We start from the raw sequence: 25,050 nt of genomic DNA on the forward strand, positions 1-25,050 counted from the left end.
TAGGGTGTTTCTGGCATCAGGAATGACTGCCTGAGCATGATTTTAATGTGATAGTTGGATGGTGTTTTAAAATGTTTAGTCTTGAGAGCCACAGGGGAGAGCTACCGTTCCATCCGGTTAAACCAAGGTGAGGTAGTAAAAGGTGTCCGACGCCGAAACCCGTTTACCCTTCAGGCGATTCGAACATACTGAAAATAAAGAACAGAGGATAAAAACGCTCTGTTTTATAAAGAACCGGCCATTGCCAGTTGTTTCTATCTTGCCTTCTGAGGCTACAGCCAAGAAAACTTCTCCAGCCAAACTTCCTGGTAATCGGAGAACAAGGTTCCTTAATGGTACAGACGGGCTGCTTAGTTCACCGGAGATTGTAGTTAACATAAATCAAAACTGAAGTTCACAAATACAGTACAATCCCATCATCACCCCAGAGAAGTGGGAAAGTAAATGGGCGGGCCTGGCGTCCGGGAGAGAGGATGTCCACGTGACACTGCTGTGACTGACTCTGGTGACAGAACCACCACCTCAGAGGCCGGAGCCACATCTTAGGACAGCCGTGGGACCTCTCTCACACAGCTTATTTGTTACATTTATACGTAGAATTAGTCATCCCTGAACTGCAACGGTAAGACGAGACAGAACACCCAAAAATGACGGGGCTCCCATCACATCCAGATCGGAGGAAGCAGCAAAATGACGCTACAAGAAAGCGATCGCATAGACCCAGAAGTCTGGGACATCTGTCAGACAAGCAACCTGGTGTCTGCCACAAGGTAATAATACGAAAGAGATGGGGGGGCTGGGCTGGGGCAAGGCGTGTGCTCACCTGCCGCAGAGTCAGAGATTCGGGGGACAGAAAAAACCGATAGAACGTGTAGGTCTTGGGTGGACCCTGGTTCCAACAAGCTGCCTGGGAGAAAACGGACCCAATACTATCAAGGAAACATGAATACAGACTGAGTATCAGGTGGTGCCAGTGAACTGCTGTGAACCTTCCTGGGCAATGACGGTGCTGGAGTGATGTACGAAAATATCCATATTCTTTAGAGGTACACAAGATACACGCTGAAGTGAAATGACATGAGGTCAAAGGTTTAGTAACAAGGAAGAAAGGACGGGAGGGAGGAAGGGAGGGAGGGAGGGAAAGAGAGAAATAAACAGAAAGAAAAAAGGTAAATGAAGCAAATATGGCACAGTTTGGATAGTTACTAAATTTGGGAGATGAAAACATGGGGTTACCTACGTTATTCTTTTTATGTTTTTTTAATTTTATTTTTGAGAGAGAGAGAGAGAGAGAGAGAGAGAGGGAGGGGCTGAGAGAGACACACACAGAATCCGAAGCAGACTCCAGGCTCCGAGCCAGCAGCACAGAGCCTGATGCGGGGCTCGAACTCACTGACTGTGAGATCATGACCCGAGCCGAAGACGGATGCCCAACCAACTGAGCCACCCAGGTGCCCCTACCTACGTTATTCTTTATACTTGTGTTTATTTTGAAAGTTTTCATAATAGATGTTACTGGTTTTCAACACTGACAGCACCAAGTTCACTGCACATACACTAGCCAATAAACTATACAATTTCACACATCAAACAAATCTTTATTATCTTGAAATACCACAGAGTCATCTGTCTGTGAAAGTTCAGGGTTTCCTGAAGAGTTTAAAACAGAAAACATTCCTATTTCATTATGTGAATGAATGCTCTTGAACTTTTGAGAATACCCCTTAGCAAAGAATAGACAATACTGAATTCCACTTCCCAATAATATCTACAAAATATCACCAAAATTAATGAAGTAATACTCACTGAAACTCACTGTTGGCAGCAGAGAAATAAAGTTGACCAGCATTGAAAACAGACATCAAACACTGCCAGGACACTTGAAACAACTTTAAAATGATTACCTCTAGGGGACAGGGGCAAGGGGGAGTGCTGTGAGCAGGGACGGGTATGACACCAAAATTTCTCAGTGAGTACTTTTTTTTTTTTTTTAATTTTTTTTTTTTTTCAACGTTTATTTATTTTTGGGACAGAGAGAGACAGAGCGTGAACGGGGGAGGGGCAGAGAGAGAGGGAGACACAGAATGGGAAACAGGCTCCAGGCTCTGAGCCATCAGCCCAGAGCCTGACGCGGGGCTCGAACTCACGGACCGCGAGATCGTGACCTGGCTGAAGTCGGACGCTTAACCGACTGCGCCACCCAGGCGCCCCTCTCAGTGAGTACTTTTTAAAGTTGTGGTGACTTTTTGAACCATACGAATGTACAGCCTGTTCAAAAATCCCATGTAAATTTTAAATAAAATAACTGTATATATACTTCTCATAATTTAAAGAGTGACTTTTCAGGGCGCCTGGATGGCTCAGTGGGTTGTGCGTCTGACTTGGGTTCAGGTCATGATCTCGCGGTTCATGGGTTCGAGACTCGTGTCGGGTTCTGTGCTGACAGCTCGGAGCCTGGAGCCTCCTTCGGATTCTGTGTCTTCCTCTCTGCTCCTTTCCCGCTTACCCTCTGTCTCTCTCTGCCTCAAAAATAAATAAATGTTTTAAAAAGTTTTGTAAAGAATGGCTTTTCCTGTGCCATGAAGACTCCAACACTAAAACTTGAAAAAGAAAATTAAGATTTTTCTGTGCTCTTTAAGATTTCCATCGGTCACTCATGCCTCTATCCCAGGACCAACCCTGGGTGGTTTGAAAACACGTTAATTTCTCACCTCACTTGTAATAGGTTCTTTCTTTAAGCGAACATTTAAGAAACTTGAAAGGAATCTGAACATAAAAGCAAAAAAAGAAAGGTCCCAGGGGTTAACTTGAAGAAAAACTCAAACCAAGGAAAGCCTTCTATTTTTTGTTTCGTGTCAAACCACACATTTATTTATGTCTTTACTTGAAAGCAGAGGAATTTAACAAGGATTTAGCAGTCCTCACGTCATTCCGTCCTTCCAACCTCCAATCCAAACTGTTCTGTTTTCGCTTTCTTTTCTCATCCATTACCTGTGCCTCTCAGCCTACTCTTGTCAATCAAGATTACTGAAATCTCAAGCCAAAACTCAATCATTTGCCTTTTAAGCTACTGAAAATCGATGTTTAAACCCCCCGATTCTTACGATCCCATCTGAAGCATTTCGGCATCCCTTTTCTTGCTTCTTTGAACGGAGTTAAGAGCCCAGCACATGACCTAGTATGGACACTTGGAAGTAAATTCAGTAAAGCCCCTGGTGGAGACCAGGTAGGTTATACTGTGTTCCTGGAAGAGCTGGCGATTTCTTAACTCTAAGAACCAATAAGCCCGGTGGAAACTTCTGCCAACAAATGAGCACTATGAAGACCTCCCAGAGGGTTACCTGCTTCCAACCAATCTGGTAGATGAAAAAAGCCATTCACGAATATACGATATGATATTCTCTTTACAACTGGATTGCTTTTAATAAGGATTTCCGAGTACTGCTTTGGACACAGTCTCGAACAGTGGCTATTCGCCAATAATGCATTTGTCGAGAGTCCAGAGTGTTTATTTCACACGTAACCGCAAATGGAAAAAATAAGACAAACTTTGTTCTTAAGAGCGTTAAGGTATGGTTGACAAGACGTGTTGAACACAGGGGACCAAAGGAACACGTCGTTAAAGGTCAAGGGTGCCGCGTGGAGGCTGGGAAGTATGGTGGTGACGGGAAGCACAGAGGCTGTGGCAGACCCGGAGGTGTCGTGGACTCTTGGCGAAATTTCACAAGTGAGACAGCAAAGGAAGGCAAAGGGAACACTATTAGCTGCCAGACACAGGCTCTGTCTGAGACACAAAGGGATCTAAGTGCGAGACGCAGGGTTTCGTCTGGCCGAGGAAAACTGTGAAGGAAGAGGATGGCGGGAAAGACCAGAAGGGCAGGCCATACCCGCAAATAACCGTGGATGTGCACGTATTCATTGTTAAAGAAAAGCGGGCTGTGACCGGACGGATCCTAGAGGCCATGAATGACGGCTGCAATTCTATTTTGAAGGCAGTAGCCTTCAAGAGGCTGTGGCCTTCAAGAGGAAAGCGACCCGAGGTGAGCTGTCCTGCCCGCCAGACACAGGGTTTCCTCCTCCTTGGACAGAGTGATGCTCTGGGAAGCAGGGGCGAGGTGTGCTTCCCTGTCCCTGTGTCCCTTCTCCATCCTTAAAAGCTTGTCTGATGAGCATTCTACAACGAATTCGACATATTCATTACACTTGAGACGAGTGTTTTCTTAGAGGAGACTTCGGAGGGAAGGGACCACTCCTTCGAAAGATTTTAAAGAACACGTAAAAAGCATCTCTTAGAGCAGATCATCCTCTAGAAGAGTGTCCCCAGAAGGCCAATTCCATATAATCAGGTTATTTTAGTACTCATAATAGCAACATTATCTCATTTCATCCTGACCTACAAAGGAGGGACTGTCATAACCCCCATTTTATAGATACCCTTGCTGAGAGGCTTAGAGAGGACGAGGAACTTTCTTTCCAAAGCTCATGGATACCTCATTAGCGGTGGAGCCAGGACTCACACAGGCCCCCCAGACGTCAGGGGACATACTCCAGACCACACTGCCATGCTGCCTGGGGTGCTGCCACTCAACAATTGCCCCGTGTGGACGGTAACCCCCGTCTCTGTGGCCAGTCCAGAGGACAGAGAACTCCCAATCTATCTGCGGGCTCAGAGATCCCTAAGGACTGACTCTAGAGTCAGTCAGCAACACAAAGACTTCGCAATATTGTACTTTCGGTAAAAACGGAGAAGAGAAAGTCACCACCTTTTATTCAGTATCTTTTATTTAAGATTACTATCAAACTTCTCAGGGATCTCCTACTCCTAATTAATGCTTATACTTTATAATTGATGATGTCTTTCCAAGTCTTCAAATATTCACAGGTAATTTCCACAGAACCACCACCTGGGCATCCTACACTTAAAGAGTAAAGCTAAATAACAAATAAAAATCACAGAGCAAAACTCGGGAAGAAACAAACACATCTAATTTACATCACTTTCCACGAACAAAAAATTTTAAAAATCTTATATAGATGTGGAAAGCATTAATAAAAAAAAAAATTAGTGTTCCCTTACAAATAACCAAACCAAATCTCTCTTTGAAAAAGTTTTAGAAGAGAAATGATATGTTTTCTGTAACGATAAGGAGCAAGGTCTGAAGTTCCGCAGCCATAAAACGCACCTGTGAAATGACTACATTAAGCTATAACATATTCTGGGCACCCACTGTGTATCATAATCAAATGATTACAGATTTTGAATGACAGCTTATGTGCTTCCACAGAGAAGGAGGCCTGTGCTGAGTCTGAAATATATGTATAAAAAACAGCAGCTGACGAAGTATTAGGAGACAATCTGCTTTGTAAGTAAGACTTGAATAACGCAGAGGAACAGAAAGACTTTAGAGCTGAATACCAATCAAATTTAAGTATGTTATTATCATGATGTATGCCAACATGCTTTAATGGAGAAAAAGGCACAAAACTTATTTTCGTCCACTACCTAAATCAATCTTAACTCTCGTGGTTAAAGCTGAGCAGCTCAAGAAGGAGCTGTAAGAGAAAAATGTTAAAAATCTGTTGACGGGTAGGATTTGGAGGTTTTCAAAAATTCCTATTGCATATATAAAGTTGCTTGGGACATAAACATTTCTCAACGTGCTCACTTTGTTTTTTGGGTTTTCTCGTTTTGTTTTTAGATGTCTTCACTTTGAACAGCCCTCCATATTTCTTGGGTTTACATGCAAATATAAAAATGACAGAAAGAGGGTGTATTTAGGGGGGAAAACAAACATGCCCACTAGTTTGCCATTACATAATCAAAGAGGAGACTACGGAACTGGAGGAGGACTTAAATCAAGTTAACTGTCCTAAATCTTAATTTCACATGTATCCTTCCAGATGTGCCAATAATATGTTGACAATATGTTCAAATAAAAATGAGGAAACCTAAGAAAACCATATGTCACCATCCCCAGTACTACTCTAGTCCTTCCTTAGTTCAACATATATTTGCCGAGCACCCATCCCGGGCCAGAAACGAGCGACAACCAAACTTCCAGCCCCCAAAACACTCCATCTACTAAGAAAACCTGGAAGCTACTCCCAGGAAGAAGCCAGATTCTAGACACCACACAGAGATATTTAAAAGTTTTAAACCAGGAAGTGACCCGAGCCATACAAGTATAGGCTTTGGGGGAGGGGTAGACAATACTAAGGCTGAGAGCGCAGGTGTTAAACCAGACGAAGAATGTGTGGGCAAATGTTGGCAAAGGCCAGGGCAGGGCGCGGACTTGAGCGTATACGGGCTTCTAATGCGGGCAACTGAGTGAGGAGATTACTCACGTTGCACGATTACTATACAAAGTGCTCAATAAACGGTTTCTTTCTTCCTTCTCATTTATAAGGATTTCTCAAAACAAAACAAAACAACTTACCTCTCTGCACGAATCACACCGCTGTAGTAGGGGGGATCCCAAGGCATTAATTCCTACAATGGAAAAATCCATTGCTATGAAAATTATTGACTACTTCGCAATTTTTACCAAGAATTTAGCCAGCTTATAAGATGTAAACCATTATATCAGGTAAGTTTTTTAAAGACCCTAAAAATGCCCACCTCTTTATTTTGACTTCCCTATAATCAATGAGTACAAAGGCATAAAAAAAACAATGTCCCAGAATTTGGGGGGGAAAGTAAATAATGTACAATGTCAACTTATAAAAGTCAACATTAATAGATTAAATTAGCCATGTTGAAATTTTCCCACCGTGTAACCCACGTATTTATCCATAAAACATACTGCAGGTAAGATCAGGGCTCTAAAGGTAAGATTAGAGTTCTTTCTAAATCTAAGCAGGAAGCTTAGGGTGGATCCCCAAAATGAAAGCAACAATTTCAAGTGTAACGAAGGGAGAATTAACTCTAATCGTGGCAAAGAAAATATGTCATAAAGAAGCATTGTCCTAATAGTTGGTTTTGACAACTGGTACAGAATACTGACGGGGAAAACAGCCTGAATCCCTGGAAGATCATCCTCCCCACAAACTGTCCAGGTGACAGGAGTGACTAACGGCCCAGGCTGTGAAGTCAGATTGCCTGGGCTCAAGTGTTCAATCCACATTACTGCACAATGTTGGAAGAGTCATTTCTTAAATGTTTATTTATTTTTGAGAGAGAGAGAGAGAGAGAGAGACAGCGCGCAAGCAGGGGAGGGGCAGAGAGAGAGAGGGAGACACAGAATCCAAAGCAGGCTCCAGGCTCCGAGCCGTCAGCCCAGAGCCCGACGCGGGGCCCGAACCCACGAACCGCGAGATCATGACCTGAGCCGAAGTCGGACGCTCAACCGACTGAGCCACCCAAGGTGCCCCTGGAAGAGTTATTTCTGCTCGCCAATGCTTTCCCATCTCCCTTCTACATGACCTGATTGCACCGCCCTGAACCCTGAGCCTGCCTCCTGCGACTCTTGCCCTCCCTCACTGCACTGGTCTCCTCCCCATTTTCCAAGCACAACGGGCAGCTGCTCTCTCTGCTGAGAAGGCTCTGCCCTACGTGACGTGTGCGGGGTACTGCCTCGTTTCTCCCAAGGCTCTGCTCAAGTGTCTTCTTACACGATAAGTCTTCCCGGAGTCAGCTAAGCATCTGACTCCTGATTTCAGCTAAGGTCATGATCCTGTGATTCGTGATTTCAAGCTCTGAGCTGACGGTGTGGAACCTACTTGAGATTCCCCCCACCCTCTCTCTTCCCCACCCTCCTCACTGTCTCTCTCTTGAAAGTAAATAAACATTAAAAAAAGGAATAGGAGGGGCATCTGGGTGGCTCAGTCAGTGCTGACAGCTCAGAGCCTGGAGCCTGTTTTAGATTCTCTCTCTCTCTCTCTCTCTCTGCTTCTCCCTGGCTCTCACTGTCTCTGTCTCAAAAATAAACAAACATTCAAAAAACTTAAAAAAAAAAAAAAGGGAATAGGAAGGTGAATCTGAGAATTACAGAAAACCACAGAAAAATCTTAAACAAGAGAGTGACGAGGTCAGATCTGCTTTTTGGCAAAATCCCTCTAATGGCAAGTCATTCATTCATTCGTTCATTCATTCATATTTCAAATAAGTGTTGAGTACCTACCCTATGTCTAACACTTAGCACATTGCTAAGCAGTCCAAATCAGGAGCCAGAACCAAAGGCTAGAAAAGTAGTTCAGCAACTACAACTATGGTCTGGGTGAGAAGTAAGAATGACCTCAACCAGAACTGTGGCCATGGGCGTGGAGAGGAGAGAACAGAGTTCTCTGGAAGGTAGAATCCACAGGATTTGGTAAATGATTATATGTGGGCAGAGAGGGGAAAGAGATAAATAACCCAAAGGGCTTGTTGGAACAGGACTGTAGGGCTAGAGATACAGCACGTCTCATGTGGGACTGGAGAGTTTGTATTTCTAACAAGTTCCAGATGCTGCTGCTGCTTCTGGTCCAGGGAACACACTTTGGGAACTACTGGCCTGGAGCAAATCCAGGTTCTGGCCAGGGTTGCAGGGTGAAGTGTGGTACCGTTCACGACGAGATCAGGCATTTCACAAATATCTAGAGAATCACCTGTATACCAAATGTCTAGAGAGGATAGTTTCATATTAGCTTATAACAAAGGAGCTTCTGACAACGTATTTTATCTTTTCTATTTCTATATTCACCAAAATAAATTCTGGCCTATACCTAGCTTCCTAAGTGGATCTACCTACCAAGCCAAAGTTGCAGATGACTGACCCTAGTTACTTTGCTAGACAGCTCCTACCATAAATTAACAAACCGACATGCTACTCTTGAAACTGGTGAATTTGGTAGGATTAATCTATTTCTTAGTGGCTGTATCTGAGAAACTGGAAAATAGTTTCTAAATCTGCAAGGCTCATTTCCCCTAGATGTTCTCTAGGATTTTGGCTCTAGCAGCCAGCACCAAAATCAAGAACTGCCAACGACAGGACCTATAAGAGAATAAGGCAGACAACCAGTAACCCAGTAAACGCCCTTGAACCAAAGGAGAGCGAGGGTCCTAACACCTGGAATCCCATCACTTTTGGGGGCACACCATCACTTGGGCATCCTTCTGGACATAAAGACACTTAAGTCTGTACTATAAGATCATGCAATCGTTTAATCTTATGACTGAAAACACCACCTAAGTGTTTTAAGATGGGGTATCCTTTGAAGTCCGCATCGATCTATTTAATTGAGCTCCATAAGTTAGCAAATAAAAAAGTAAACTGTAATGTTAACACTGATGGTTAAATTGCCACCTGCCAGATCAGTCCTCCACTGAGCTTCCTTAAAGGCTGCTTCAAACGGAGAAGCCCACTTTCCGTAGAATAGAAGCAGCCTTCACACGGGTATATATGAACATACATAGCTAATATACGTTTATAGGCGTGTGTACATGTATGAGTGTGTGTGTGTGTGTGTGTGTGTGTCTTCTATCAACTAACCAACAAAAATACTGGATTGCCGAGAAATGTCAGATTCAGACGTATGGATCAAGTATTTCAGTGCTTTATTCACCAAACCCAAGAACCAGAACCAAGTCCAGGGATAACAAACAAGACTATATGTACCTTCAGCATATAACAAGAAAGTTCTAGAGTCAAAAGATAAGGACCCCAGCTGATAGACTGTTTACATCATAATAAAAATATTCCACGGTGCCTGGGTTGATCAGTCAGTTAAGCGTCCGACTGGACCTTAGGTCACGATCTCACGGTTCGTGAGTTTGAGCCCCGCATCAGGCTCCGTGCTGACAGCTCGGAGCCTGGAGCCTGCTTCGGATTCTGTGTCTCCCTCTCTGCCCCTTCCCCGCTCATGCTCTGTCTCTCTCTCTCTCTCTCAAAAAATAAACATTAAAAAAAATATGTAAAAGTGTCACTTACAGAATTTTGAGGATTTAGTTTCATTTTCATCCCTCGTATCATCTCAAAGTCTCTTATAGTTCTGTAAAACAAGTTTATTAGGACAAAATTTTAATAATTACATTAATAATTTTGTTTATGTACCTTTCTGACATTCATGATAAAATCAGAAGTCATTTGTAGTGCAAATGTAAGCCAGTATTAATCCACATTTTACCTGTGTTAAAAGGGATGTCAATATATCATTAGTAAATTACTGCCATTTCTACCTTAAAAACATCCTAGCAGACAGATAAAGGTTTTGATAGTATTAAAGCCTGGGAAAATGAGCAATGTTACACAAACATGCAAAGTATTCACCAGAAAACTTAAAATAACTGCTTTTTCCTACACATTAAGAAGGTAAGAGACTAACAAATAACTTTCTACAAGAAAAAACATGAACAGAGATTATATTTAAGATTTCCATTCATATTTTTTCCCCAAAGAAAACTCTAGCTGGGCAATAATCAAATATGTGCTTAAAATTATAGAACATGAAGTTTCTGTTAGAATTAACACCTATATATAGCCATAAAAATCTGAAAATATGTTTGCTCAAAATACAATCTATAGCTACAGAGAAGGGAAGAAAGAATACTAACACTTTCCTAATAAAGCAGAGTATATTCTCAACTAACCGCATAATTAATACTTCCTTTTCATTCTATCAAAGCCACAGTGATTCACTAGATTAAAAGAAAATTTTAGAATTTAAAATATAATCCAAATTAGAGAGGACTGAGTGCTAAGGAGTGAATTTATAATAATAGAAAATGGAAATCTGAGATAGATTCAACGTGTTGGTGGTCAAAAGGCAAAGGAAATTCCAGGCAGCATAATAAGGCAGCCGTGACATGCCTCCTTCTGGAACCGTCGGTCTCTGAAGGCTGCCGGAGTGTGGCCTCTCAACAAAGCACGAGAGAAGCACCGGCAAAGGACAAGTGGCACGATCAAGAATGGAAGGCAGGGCCACAACAAAGGAACTCAGATGGGGAGGCAGATCATTCTTAAGATCAAAAACACAGCTCAATCTACCACATCCATGAGCCATGTACATTTAGGCCAAAAGAAGAGACACACGACTTTATGAGCTTGTAATATTGGTGGCAGGAGTCGAAAATATCTAGTTCCAAAAAGGTTTGGGAAACATTTTTTAAGTGCACATCAGTGATGGGTTCCTAAGACAATGAACTGGTTAATCAGAGGGGACAGCCTAAGTTTTCAAGACTGTCACCTTGGGAAGACAGCTATGTGCTTTCAAAGTATTCCTCATCGTTAATCCAATCTCCCGACTCGGCCACAGATCTGACTCGATATTCCCACACTTACATTCTTAATAGGTCACCTTCAAATTTTTTATAAATTTATATAAAGGCGCCTGGGTGGCTCAGTCAGTTAAGCGTCCGACTTTGGCGCAGGTCACGATCTCACAGTTCATGGGTTCGAGCCCCACATCAGGCTCTCTGCTGACAGCTCAGAGCCTGGAGCCTGCTTCAGATTCTGTCTGTGTGTCTCTCTCTCTGCCCGTCTCCTGCATACGCCCTGTCTCTCTCTGTCTCTCAAAAATGAATAAAATGAATTTAAAAAAAAATGAAAAGGAAGAAATACCTACATGATACACATCTGAAGAGTAGTATAAAAACTAACCTTTCAGAAAGTTTGTCTGATAGCTTCTCAAGGAACTGCATGACAGTCTCTAAAATGAAATCCAAAAGAAAATGTCTTTAATTGCATAAAATATAATGAACATACCTGTTAAAATTAGAATGTAATAGTCATAATCTATACGCTGTAATGCCCTTAAAGAGATCATTTTCAAATGCCCTCAAAGAGATATGTCGGGGTTGCTAACGTATCCTAGGCATAAGTATTTCCAAATGATGATGATCAGTTTATCAGAAAATAAATTTAACAAACATAGTAGTAATCCAAACCCTTCGATTATACCCCAGAGGAAGGAGTGAAGGGGGAGGTTAAAAAAAAGAATCCAAATTTTCAATGTGTTTCTATCTACTCATATGTGTAAGAGAAAAAATACGTTTCTTAGACCTGCTTAATTTTGCCCGAGTTTCAAAAAAAATAGCCAGACTCTGATTTGTTCATAAAAATCAGTGTAATTTTGAAGCGTGAGTCACTGAAAATTAGATTTTAAAAATCAATGTTTTTCCGGAGAGCTATATTTCTTTTTTATATATAGCTGCAGAATAATCTATTCAGGATCAACACCAAAAGAAAATAAACAAAATTAGAACCTTAGAAATTTAAGCTCCGCTAGGATTTTTTTTTTTAATCACTTAAAGACTTCAGCCATAGTCATTATATACTACAAACTCATAAAGGCAATATGGTACAACTATCATTATTTCCCATGACGGGGAATTTTTCATGTGTACTTTTGAATTTGCCACTTTCTGCCACTGATTTATGTGTAGAGTTTTCACATGCGTTTTAGAGTTTGCCACAAACACTGTTTTTATATTTTCCAGATGATCTTGTGTATGGTTTTAAGTTTCTCGCCGTCTCCAATTTATCTCCTTTCTGAGTAAAATAAAAGCCTGAGAAAAGAACAGAGGTTAACCTAAACCAAGAAGCTCTGGGGTTTCTTGCCACTATCGATATTTAACAGGCCTTGTAAACAGTAGTCTTGGAAACACTGCCCCATGTGCCATATTAAATGGTATTAGGCCTTTTAGGAAAAAAACATTATTTCATTAAAAATGAAAGCTTATTTTAGGATATCATACCAGCTGCCATAGAGAAGTATGTTCAAGTAAGTCTGTGCATGCTTTTATATCTAAGTGAGATTTTTACTCACTTTCACCCATTTTTGTTTTTCTAGCTATCTTACATGTGAAAGATCTACCTCAATCTACCTGGAAAACTGTCATATTAAAAAGAATGAGGGGCACCTGGGGGGCTCGGATAAGCATCTGACTTCAGCTCAGGTCATAATCTCACGGTTCGTGGGTTTGAGCCCCGCGTCAGGCTCTGTGCTGACAGCTCAGAGCCTGCAGCCTGCTTTGGATTCTATGTCTCCCTCTCTCTCTGCCCCTACCCCACTCATGCTCTGTCTCTCTCTGTCTCAAAAATAAATAAACATTAAAAAATAAAAACAATAAAAACAATAACAAAATAAAATAAAACAAAACAAAACAAAACAAAATAAAATAAAATAATGAGTTTGAAAGCCCCTGAAAACAAATAAATGCCTCACTGGAAAATTATTTCCTAATTCACCTGCCATATGAGTGCCCACCTTAACCTTGGTTTATATCCCTTCCCACCTCCTTCTCTCTGCTGAAAGTTCACCATTTCTTCACCACCAATTTCTAGTTTCACCTCCCTCATAAAACCCTCAACAACTACATAAGCATCTGACAAACTTCCCCAACTCCTAAAATCCTCTAGCATTGTTCGGTCTACACTTACCACTCGTTTGGCACTGAAAAGACACTGACCTGCGTTACTGTTTATATTTAGATCACTGAGCTCCCCAACTAAATTTTAAATTCCTTAAGGACACAAACTCATATCCTCTGTGGCTCTGTGCACAACAGCCCAACTCTAACATACGACCATGCTAACCACCTGGCGAGCAGTGGATTTGCTCGTAATGATACCTGGCATTAGCACCTGCAAGTCCGGTGGGTTGGAGAATCCACACTGCTCACCCCAGCAGTCAATCCTCGACCTTCTTTAGATTTCACACGTCCTCAGCATTTGAGTCAGCTGATCACTGTCCTCCCCTTAAGTCACTTCCTGGCGTGGCCTCCAGGACCACCCACTCTGTTCGCTTTCCTCCTCTTTCATTGATGCTCCTTCTTGGCGGCCATTACTGGCTTTTCCTCATATCCCTGACGTCTTAAACTTGGGAGAGCCCAGAGCTCAGTCCCTGGACTTCCGTTCTTCTTCAAATGCACTCACTCCCCTGGACACCTCAGACAAACTCATGCCCTAAAATACAGACCCTAATTTATCTCTCTGGCTCAGAGCCCTCTCCTCAACTCCTGCCTACTCAACATCACCATGTGAACACCAATTGGCATCTCAACTTAACTTGAACCAAACGAAGCCTCCAGGCCCCTCCCTCTTAGTTGACAGTAACTCACTGTGTCTTTTCAGTTGATCAGCTTAAAAATCTTGGTTCCCCTTCAAAATGCCGTGTCTCTAGAATCTGACACCTCCTGTGACTCCACTGCCACCACTTTGGTCAAGCCGCCATCTTTCTCATCACGATTACCGCAAAACCCCTTCTGACAAGCTTCTCCTCCACCCTTGCCTCTCTGCAGCCTGTCTCGGTGTCAGCAGGACATGACCTGCCATCAAAATGTAAGACAGATCACCCTACTTCTCTGCTCAAACCCCCAAATGACTTCCCATCTCACTCGAGGAAAAGCCCTGAACACAGCTCCTCCTTGCGTCTGCCTCCACCTCTTCCCGCTCCCCTCGCTCACGCCACTCGCCACTTTGCCCTTTTGCTTCTCCTCAGATGTGTCCAGCTACCTAGGTTCCTCTGCCCTTGCCGTGCCTCCATCTGGAACTTTCTTCCCCTAAGAGCCACAGGCTTATTCCTGCACCTCCTTCAAGTCTATGCTCATTTGCCCCGCCCCCAGCCCCGCCAACTCTGTTTAAAATCCACACACGTTCACATTCCTTAACCCCTTCCCCATCCAGTTTTCTCTACGGCTTGTATTAACTAATAAAATACTGTGTTCTTTACCTATTTAGGTCGGTCTTATCTCCCTTACAGAAATATAAACCGCTCCAGAGCAGGAATTTCTATCTGTGTTACACACTGATTTATTTCTAGGGCCTACAATAATATCTGACACATCGTGGGCACTCGGTAAATACTTGTCAAATCAATGGCTGATGACAGAGAACGAAGATGATGCCTTTTATACCTCTGTTTGGTCTCAAACAGCCTACAAAGACCACACACTTAGGGCATGGGTTTAGGGTTCAGCCCTGACACTTTTTGGCACAATAACTAACCCTGGGTTCCTATCCTATAAAGTGGATACGAACATCTACCTCACAGGGCTGTGGAGGTACTGAATAATGGCCCAGAGTAAGCATCATACTATTATCACAGCTGACCCTTGAACAACACGGGTTTGAACTGTGTGGGTGCACTTGCACATGGATAGTTTTCAACAGATACAGTATAGTACTATAAACGTGCTTTCTCTTACGATGTTCTTACTAACATTTTTCCTCCGGTTTACTTTATTATAATACAGTACATAATACATATAACGTACCAAATATGGATGACAAACCGTTTGTCATTGGTAAGGCTTCCAGTTGACAGTGGGCTGTCAGTAGTTAAGTTTTGGGGAGTCAAAAGTTACATGTGGATTTTCAACTATGCGGGGGGGGGGGGGGTGTCAGCACCCCTGCACGGTTCAAGGGTCAACCGTACATAAAATAACAATAAGAAAACATCCTAACAATCTGGTGACCACAATGACCACAGAAAAACATACAAATTGTCGTACGATCTATTTAGGAGCTAAATGGGGTGTAACAAATTGTTCAGAGACAAGGGCGTCTAAGGGAAGTGACAAGTGAAAAGGCTTTGTGAAAGAGGTGGGTTTGGGGCTGAACACTGAAAAACGTATAGGATTTGAACAGACTGGGACGGGGGAGCTGTTCCTCATGCAGGGAACGACATGAGCAAAGGGGGGAGCGAGATGTGCCTATGGCTTCGCAGAGAGCCTCGAAGGGTCAAGGGAGACGGCTGCTTGCAAAAGAAATGGCCATTTTTAAGAACACTTTGGAGAAGACAGGAACATACTAGAGAGAGAAGGGATACGCACGGAAGGAATAAAGACAGAACAGAATCAACGATGTGATCTTCCGCCCACACAGAGTTCATTCCCAGCGTTCCCTCTCAACCCGTGAAGGGCACGTCCGTCCAGATGCTCAACCGGAAACCGAGGGTAGCCGGCACACCGTGTCCTCCTCCCTCTCAACCCACCACCAAGTCTTGGAGGTTCCAGCTCCGACAGGTATCTTGAACTGAACAGTTCCAGCATCACTGCTCCCAGGGTAGCATCCAGCTACCCTGCTCCTGACCCTGTGTGAACTATCACGGCAATTTAATTTGCCCTTGAACAAACCTACCATATACGCTTATATTTGTACTACCGTGTAACGTTTCCTTTATATACCATAAATCATAAAGAGCTCAGCAGAGCACAAGGCAAGACTTTCACAAACCCCAGGATGCTTCTTCCCACCTTCCCACCCAGCACTCTTCTCTCTGAAAAGGAGGTTCATATACCCACATGCTTTTATAGTCCTAGCCTATATTCAACCTTGTCTTCAGCAGACACATTGATCTTTCCCCTCCTCTCATCCTAATCCTAACCGACGTGGTTGGGTTGAACACAGAAACTGGTTGACTTAAAATGAACAGAATTTAAATTAGCATCAATGAAAATTTAAGTATGACTTCACTCTCGACATGCACAAGAAATAAACTACCTCGGTTGGAGAGAATATATTTCCAATTACTGGCTCTATTTAAAGGTCAGGTCTATCTAAACAGGCAGAAAATCTCAATAAATGGGGCTCTGAGGATATTAAAAAGAGAACGCTAATTTAGAGCCACGTAAAATAGAAGCTGAGTTTTGTGAAAATCCTGTTTTAAAAAGCTGGGTAAACGAGCTTACCTGGACTTTGGGCTATTGTTCCTTGGAGGGCTCTGTGGGAGTACGTGGAGTACCCCACTAACTTTGCCAGCAGGTCTCTGTTGCTGAGCAATTCCTCCAAACATCTCAACTGACCAGCATTGGGATAAAGAAAAATTTTATAAGCGGCTTCTCGCACCTACGTTTAAAATGTAAACGGTAGAACGTATAATAAGTACCATGACACAGAGGCCCACGCAATAAAAATATAGGCTAACTCTCACCCCCTCTGTTCTACAGGTGATCACTACTTTAAAATGAAAGTAAGGGATGGGCCACCTGGGTGGCTCAGTCAGTTAAGCGTCCGACTTTGGCTCAGGTCATGATCTCAGGGCTTGTGAGTTCAAGCCCCGAGTCGGGCTCTGTGCTGACAGCTCGGAGCTGGGAGCCTGCTTTGGATTCTGTATCTCCCTCTCTCTCTCTCTCTGCCCCTCCCTAACTTGTACTCACGTGCGCTCTCTCTCTCTCTCTCGCTCAAAAATAAACATTAAAAAAAATAATAAAGGGTTTACACAGAGTGAATAAAGCTTTTAGATTCAGAAACTAGCATGGGGTATAAACACATACTTGACTGGAGTTCTCAGTCATGGGTTCTGGGGGGACATACCCAACCATACCCAATTTTACCCAACACACGTGCTATAAAGCACCTTTAACCAGGTAAAGACTACAGGCAGTAAGAATCTGGGTAGTCTAGAATGTAATTGTTATATATTTCTTTATCGTACTTCAAAAATGAGGAGTTCTTGGGGCCCCTGGGTGGCTCAGTCTGTTGAGCGTCTGACTTCGGCTCAGGTCATGATCTCACAGCTCGTGAGTTCGAGCCCCACGTCAGGCTCTGTGCTGACAGCTCAGAGCCTGGAGCCTGCTTCTGCTGTGTCTCCCTCTCTCTCTGCCCCCAACCCACTTGTATTCTGTCTCTGTCTCTCTCAAAAATAAATAAACATTTAGGAAAAAAAATTTTTTTAATAAAAAAAAATTTAAATGAGGAGTTCTTTATGAGATGAATAATTAAACCATTTTCATATTCATAGCATTTACAGAATTAATAATCCCACAGTCCAATTTTAGGGCTTAGTAACACTCAGGCATTTTTTTTTTTAATTTTTTTTTTCAACGTTTATTTATTTTTGGGACAGAGAGAGACAGAGCATGAACGGGGGAGGGGCAGAGAGAGAGGGAGACACAGAGTCGGAAACAGGCTCCAGGCTCTGAGCCATCAGCCCAGAGCCCGACGCGGGGCTCGAACTCACGGACCGCGAGATCGTGACCTGGCTGAAGTCGGACGCTTAACCGACTGCGCCACCCAGGCCCCCCAACACTCAGGCATTTTTAAAGGTATAATTACATTATCACTGAATTTTGGGTTCAAACAGTAGCAAACACAGATGAGACCTAGACTATAAAGCGAGGGGAATACACATACCAAGTCATCTGGAGATTCTGCGTGTAGACCATCAACTATCACGTGATTTCCAGCGACTACAAAGTTTTGATGAATGTGTTCTGGCAAGAGATGCTTCTCAATCTTGTTGGGAAAGTTAGTTCCCATGAGAAATGTATTACTCAAATCCAAGATTTTAACATTCAGGTCCACTGCTCTCTTACGCTACATGCGGAGGGAGTAAAAGTTATTTAAAGGCATTTAAAGTAGTATTTCACAACTGACTTAACAGACCATCTATTAAGACAGTAAAGCAACATATTGAATAAGATACTAAATATATTAAATGAAATGAATATTGAGTATATTGCTTGTGCCATAAATATATTATATACTACGAATTATGCGAATTCTATTTTTGATATGTATTTAATATCTTAACAAAATGATTATCCTATGGTTTTTACAGTGTTTCTATGCTTAATATTTACGTACGTTCTAGAGCTCTGTTATGCCTAGGTTATATAATCTTTGAAATTAACAACATTGGGAGGTACACAATCCTTCCCTATCCCCCCAAAAACCTCTTAGTTAAGCGAATCAGAGAATAGCAGGTAGCTGAATCTAATCAATATGATACTTGTAAGTGTTTGTGGGCTAAAAAGAGTATTTGAAGGACACATTTGAAAACATCCTCGATCCTAAAAGATTAGACAGAAAGGTCAAAGGGAAGGAAAGGAATCACTGTAAGTCTTCACAAGAGCGTAACGAGCATGGAGAGGGGGCCACACGTTAGCAGTTCTGCCTCTGCACACACTTGATTAGCTAGAGAAGGCCAGCAGGGGTGGGGGGGGCAGAGCCAGACGGAGCCCGCAGGGCCGACTGTATCTTCCGGCTCCGTGCCTGGACCCGTCAGCCCGCCGAGCCCCTGACCATGATATTGGATGGTGTTGGCACACCTATGTGGGGTTTCTTCTTGCAGTCACACCTTGAGGATATACAATCGCCTAAGAAAGCATGTATTAGCCGAGGGGTGACACAGATGTTTTGAATGAAACCTATCTACAGTGCACATAATCAGCCAGCTGTACTGGAGGACGAGGATGAATTTGCAGTTACTGTTACTAGGAAACTAGACGGGCATCTGGACCTGTGAAAGGCTTCGGGTGAAATCAGATGCACGTCTTTCTGGGAAGGGGGTCAGTAGCTCTCAGCACATTCTGAACTGTACTATGACCCAAAAACACGGTTAAGCAGCACTAATTTTTTTTTAAAGGTATTTAAGAGGGGCGCCTGGGTGGCTCAACTGGTTGGGCTTCCAACTTCGGCTCAGGTCGTGATCTCGCGGCTTGTGAGTTGGAGCCCCGCGTCGGGCTCTGTGCTGACAGCTCAGGGCCTGGAGCCTGCTTCGGTTCTGTGTCTCCCTCTTTCTCTCTACCCCTCTCCCACTCATGCTCTGTCTCTCTCTTCTCAAAAATAAATAAAAACATTAAAAAATTTTTTTTAAAAAAGGTATTTTAGATGCTGATGTACACTTGGTAAGATGCTAGGGAAAAAATTAAGTATATGTTAATAACCAAAAATTCTACAATACAGAAAATTCAAACTTCGTGGGAAAACTGAGTTTTCAGATACTTCAAGGTATTTATTAGTCCAGATTTCCTGTTGCCTATTTTGTTTCTACTATGACCATTTATCACCACCTAATGGTAATCATTGGAATAACCCAAAAAGGCAAAAGATGGGGAATAGCACTACAGTTCCAAAATGTTCCACAAAACCTTGACTATGAAAAAATAAAGTGATAAGATTATTTCAAAGAATTTACCACCTGTTAAAGTCCCCCTGGAATTAAAAACTGGGTTTCCTTCCCACCCTCACCAATTTTCTAGGCATAGCATTTCATCATTCTGGGATAAAGATGCAGTATTCACACTTCTAAGAATTCTATGAGATTGTTGTGCTAAGTTATCAAATGATTGCTAAAAAATATATACTTCCATTAATTTTAAACTTTTAAATTATATTCATGCAATACCTTTACAAGAAAATAAGAAATAACGTGGGAAGAATACAGAAAAAAATATACAGGCCTTTATAATCTGTACATTATGTTGGTGGATTTCTTTCAAGATCTCTCTTTTAAAAAGAGTAACGTGTCTCCTCTTACCTGTCTTAGTGACGCACCTTTGAGAACAGACAGAAATTATAAGAGAGGAGTTCAGCAGGTTTACTTGACTTGCATGTTTAATGCTCATGAGTTCCCAGGGAGTTACGTGCCGGGCGGGGGGCAGCTACCCTTGTAAGAACACTCAAGACGTAAAAGCAGCAAGTTCAATGCCGGCAAAACTGACCTTGACCTGACACCCAACGCTTCTGGGTAAAGTTTCAAAACCATGGTTCCTGAAGATTACATAAAATAATAAGACTGTTCACCTACTTTCTCTACCAGGAACGACAGTATTCTCCACTATCTTCCTTCTGAATATCAGACCTGATTAGTATTAGCTAGTATTATTATGATTCCCATACGGTCATTCAATATTTGCTGAGGCCAAAACTGGAAAAAAACATGACCCATGTTCTTGGTCCTTGAGAAGCCTGTAATTTAGACAAGTAACGCACAGGAACTGCTTCGAGAAAAGGCAGGAAGAGGTACATGCCATGTGCATGAAATACATAAAACGGGAGTTCAGATGAATACAAACTTTCACCTGGGGAACTGGTAAGAGCTTCGCAGACACGGTGGTCTGAGGATGAAGCCTGGGCGGGGGCTTGCGGCAAGCGGGCCGGGTGAGCAGACAGCAGGAGGAGGATGGGGACCACGCACGAAAGTGGTCCAACGGTGTCACGAGTTACGGGGGAGCACAGGGAAGGCTGGGAAAGCACCGCCACGGACACTCTTCGTTACGTATTAGCTGCCACTGATACTTTTTCAATAGGCAATGGAGAGTGACTGAAAGGTTCTGGGCAGGACGGTAAGGATCACAAGACTTTAAGGAAATCACTTCAGCGTTCACAGACAGGTCAGACTGACCAGCAGACAACCCGAGCCGGGTTGGCGAGCAGGCTCTAGAGTCCGAGTCTCCTGCAGCTACTGGCCCTGTGACCCTGGGTAGATCACAGAAACTCGAGGTGCCCCTGTCCCTCATCTACAAAACGGGAGCGACAGCAAGCGCCTCAGAGAGGCTACAAAGATGTGATGAAACACACATGCTTCAAACAGCAAATGCTTAATTATCAATTGCTTAACTATCAATTATAATGAGTGTCAGCAAGACCAGGAACTTCAGGACAGCTCAGTGTGGCGATAAGGTTCAAGGTGAGCTGCCGGGGGGGGGGGACACATGCAGAAGCTCTACAGAACGATCCGAGGATTCTGTCACGAATTACGGCATGAAAGTACTGGGAACAAAAAAATGCAAACTAACCCCCAATTTTTATTTGAGTGACTCAGAGAACAGCAGACTCATTATACCGAGAAGTGGTAATAAAATCTGGCTTGAAGAGAGGCCGATTTTAAGCAACATGAATTTACAGTAGTGCCTGTCAGCCTCTCAAGACTGCTGGGAGGCATGTGTGGGCTCAGGGTTCGGTCAGGAGTCTCATGCTGAGCCCTTAAAGCCACATAAACACATCCACATGTTTACAAGCGGCCCCAGCATTACTCAAACCCAGCACCAATCAAAATGATGTTACCTGTTGTAGATGACACATACCCTCAAGACTGTGACCTCTACTTTCTAGAATACTCTGACGAACTAACCTCTATTAACAGGTAAGTGGATTTGTGTTCTATTTATTAGGAGAAACATACCTACAAAAAAAAAAAAAAAAGCATAACCATAATAGACTGCAGGCAAGTAGGGAGATAACTGTGGAGCGGGCAGATTTTCAAGGGTGGTCAACTCACCCCCATTCTCCAGCCCTCATACTGAAATGAGGCATTCAAGTTTCGTAGGATACTGCGTTCTAGAAATAGAAGTGGCCAGGGCTAGAAAATCTGGACACTAAGGATGAGAACTTGAGCAGATCACTTTGTCCTATTTCCGGATCTGTGAAAGGAGGGGTGTGAACAATGCGTAAGGTCGCTCCTGTCCCAGGGTGGACACTGTAGGACCCCTGCTTCCTGTTTCCGGAACAAAACCGTGTGGATCTGTCAAAGACGTGTGTAATGTGAACACGCGCACCTCTGTCAACTTCTTAACAATGTTCCCTGTGCGTCCACTTCCAACCTCGACCTTCCCAACTCTCAGACTTCCTGCTCACGTGCCTCTTTCCCAATATTGCCCATCTAAATGCACATCTAAAACACCCCCAGTGTCTCAAGCAAGGTCTTAATTCCGAATCGTCACGGGTGGCAGACTTCCAGAGTCTGAGTACTACATTCAGACACAACTAATCGAAGTATCTCCGACACAAACAGCCTAAGAGTTTTTATGACAAACGAATTTAAGCCACACACAAGGGCAACAGCAACAAAGAAACCAACTGGACATTAGCAAAACAAGAGGAAAAACCAGAGGGGAAATATTCACCTTCTCTTTGTCTAGGTGGATTCCGCTGATTTCAAAATCAAACATAAACAGTTCAGCCACTCGCCTATAAACAAAACGAACCCAAGTTACAATGGGTAACAATAATTATTCACATAATCACTTTCTTGGTAAATAAATTGGACTTTTCAACCATACTCTGCAAAAGTCATATGTATAAACACACACACACACACACACACACACACACACACACACACACACGCACTTTCTTTAAAACCAGGAGCTTAACATCTTAGAAGTCAGTCCAAACATCTAGCTGACGTACTGGGCTTTTAAGCTCTCCGATGAGTGATTTAGTATCATATACGTCATGCTAACTGTACGATAAGTCTTAAACTGACAATTTTAACTGACAAAGGAATGACAATTTCTCCAATGAGGCCAATTTATCTGCCGTGGTTTTTTTTGTTTGTTTGTTTTTTCTGGAAAAGATGGCCATCTTTTTGACTGTCCACCATCTTTCCTTCAAAAAAACACTTGCTGCATACTTTATGCAACCCACCAAATAAGTACTTGCGGGCTGTACACATGCTAAGTGCAAGTAGGTAAAACTCTATAATCCAGCATGTATATTTAACGGAACTACAGAGTATCCTAGACTGCTTGTGGGTAAAGATGTGTGTTCCACAAGGCATGGGTCCCAGAAGGAAACCGATACTTTTTGAATGAATGAACATAAGGTTAAAGATACAAGTGTCCTAACAAGGATACAAATGAAGAATGTGGGAACTTCAAAGAGAGACCATCAGAAACATCCTTCCACAGGTCAGCACTATGTGAACCATCACCCTTCATTCCTGCATCGCTGTTAAAAGGCAGGTTCCTTACTTATCGGCTCCCATCCACCTAGCGCTATATCTGCTAAGACTTGTGATGGAAGGTTCCCTCATTTCCAGAATTCATACTAGCATGCACCGTACAAAGCAACATCTTTTTTCTTTGCATTTTTTTAAATATAATTTATCATCAAATTGGCTAACATACAGCACATACAGCGTGCTTTTGGTTTTGGGGGTGGATTCCCATGATTCATCGCTTACATACAACACCCAGTGAGAGCAAGGTTTTTAATAATCATCAAATGCATCTGCAGACTTAAAAACATGCCCTAATTTTCCCCACCTTTCCTTGATGTAACAATTTCATCAGGACACTAAAAAGAACCGGAAACCATGGAGCAGAAAGTATCTTGAACAACATCTAAAGGAAGGGGTACCTTTTCATTAATTTTCTCCTGTAATATTTTATCCTTAGAAGTCCATCTCTCCCTTTTTAGTTCTAAGCTAACTTGATGTTGTTTACTTTCCCGTTAGATACCAAAGGAACCCAAATACTGAATTCATACATGTACTAATTGAGAGAAAATTTGGCGAGCTATGGAAACAGGACGAGTACACACAGCTCTTCAAATCTACTTCAGTGGAAAACACGGTCCCTGATGGCCGGGAGATAAGGATCTAATACCACTCGTAAGTAAATCTGACCGGTAGATACGTCATCAGGGGATCAAGAAACGAGAGCGTATCTGAAAGCACTTCTGCCAGTATCAGTAACCTGTAAGTAACAAATAATGCACGTCACTTCTTTATTAGCATGGGAAAATTACTCCTTAAGTGGTAGCTATTTATTTGGGTGGTGACGGGGAGAAGGACCAGAAGTGAGGCAATCACCCGAATTAACCCCTTCTTCCCTACACCACCAGCCTAGGCCAGGCTGCTGTAACCCTTGCCGGCCCTCCGGCCCTCCAGGACAACCTCTGTCAAGGTCAGCAGTCCTTAGTGTGATTAAACCGGCATCCCATGAATCACCCTATCCTCCGCTGCGAGGCCTCTGCAGGCTGTCCCCCACTAGCAACCAAATCAGGTTCCTCCGCTGTAGGCTCCGGAGGCATTTGTGATTTCCGCTCAACAACCTTAATCCAAAAAAAAAAAAAAAATCGTTGGGAGAACACAGAATCTTTGCAAAAGGTTATGTTGGAGCCACGCGAGGGAGTCACGGATGCTTAAATATAATAAGCAGAGAGGATGAAACACAGCGGCAACCAATGTTTTAAAAAGTCAATACATGTATTACAGAGCGTGAAAAATAGTTACGATTAGCTTTACATGTAGAAGCTTGTTCCTTATTCATAGACTACAAACCTGTGAACGCCACCATGATAATTACTTATTTATTTCAACTCCATCCAAACCCCAATAATTAAAAACATGAAACAGAGTACACTTGGACAATTTTTCAAAGGCCTTGTGCACAAGGTTTTCAGTTTTTCTTCCAACTGGTAGCAGCCACTTGAACATTAAATTCTTTGATGCTGTGCCGGAAGCGGGGTTTCTTGGCTGATGGGACTTGTTTTCTTTTCTCTTTAATGCTGCTGCACGCTTGGAACCAATTTCAAGTGTAACACCTCTTTCTGTCAAGAGTAATTTTTTTAACTATTTTTTTTCGGGAATTAAGTTATCCAAATATTTGATCTACTCTCC

General features: G+C 42.7%; 1 protein-coding gene across 2 annotated transcripts in view; it reads right to left on the reverse strand.

Moving 5' to 3' along the window:
* Positions 1–25,050, reverse strand: part of MIPEP (mitochondrial intermediate peptidase) — a 195,862-nt gene that overhangs the window by 158,364 nt on the left and 12,448 nt on the right. For both annotated transcript variants that reach the window (XM_047077761.1, XM_047077771.1), the window contains exons 5-10: positions 22,550–22,613; positions 18,054–18,236; positions 16,610–16,766; positions 11,577–11,625; positions 9,909–9,969; positions 6,438–6,490 (exon numbers count right to left, since the gene is read on the reverse strand). In XM_047077761.1, coding sequence (XP_046933717.1) covers positions 6,438–6,490; positions 9,909–9,969; positions 11,577–11,625; positions 16,610–16,766; positions 18,054–18,236; positions 22,550–22,613 — 567 coding nt within the window. The remainder of the gene's footprint in view (positions 1–6,437; positions 6,491–9,908; positions 9,970–11,576; positions 11,626–16,609; positions 16,767–18,053; positions 18,237–22,549; positions 22,614–25,050) is intronic.

This window comes from Lynx rufus, unplaced genomic scaffold (genome assembly GCF_022079265.1).
Source record: "Lynx rufus isolate CCGP_SWC_20201006 ecotype Redwood Valley unplaced genomic scaffold, mLynRuf1.p SCAF_1, whole genome shotgun sequence".
Taxonomy (NCBI): Eukaryota; Metazoa; Chordata; class Mammalia; order Carnivora; family Felidae; genus Lynx; species Lynx rufus.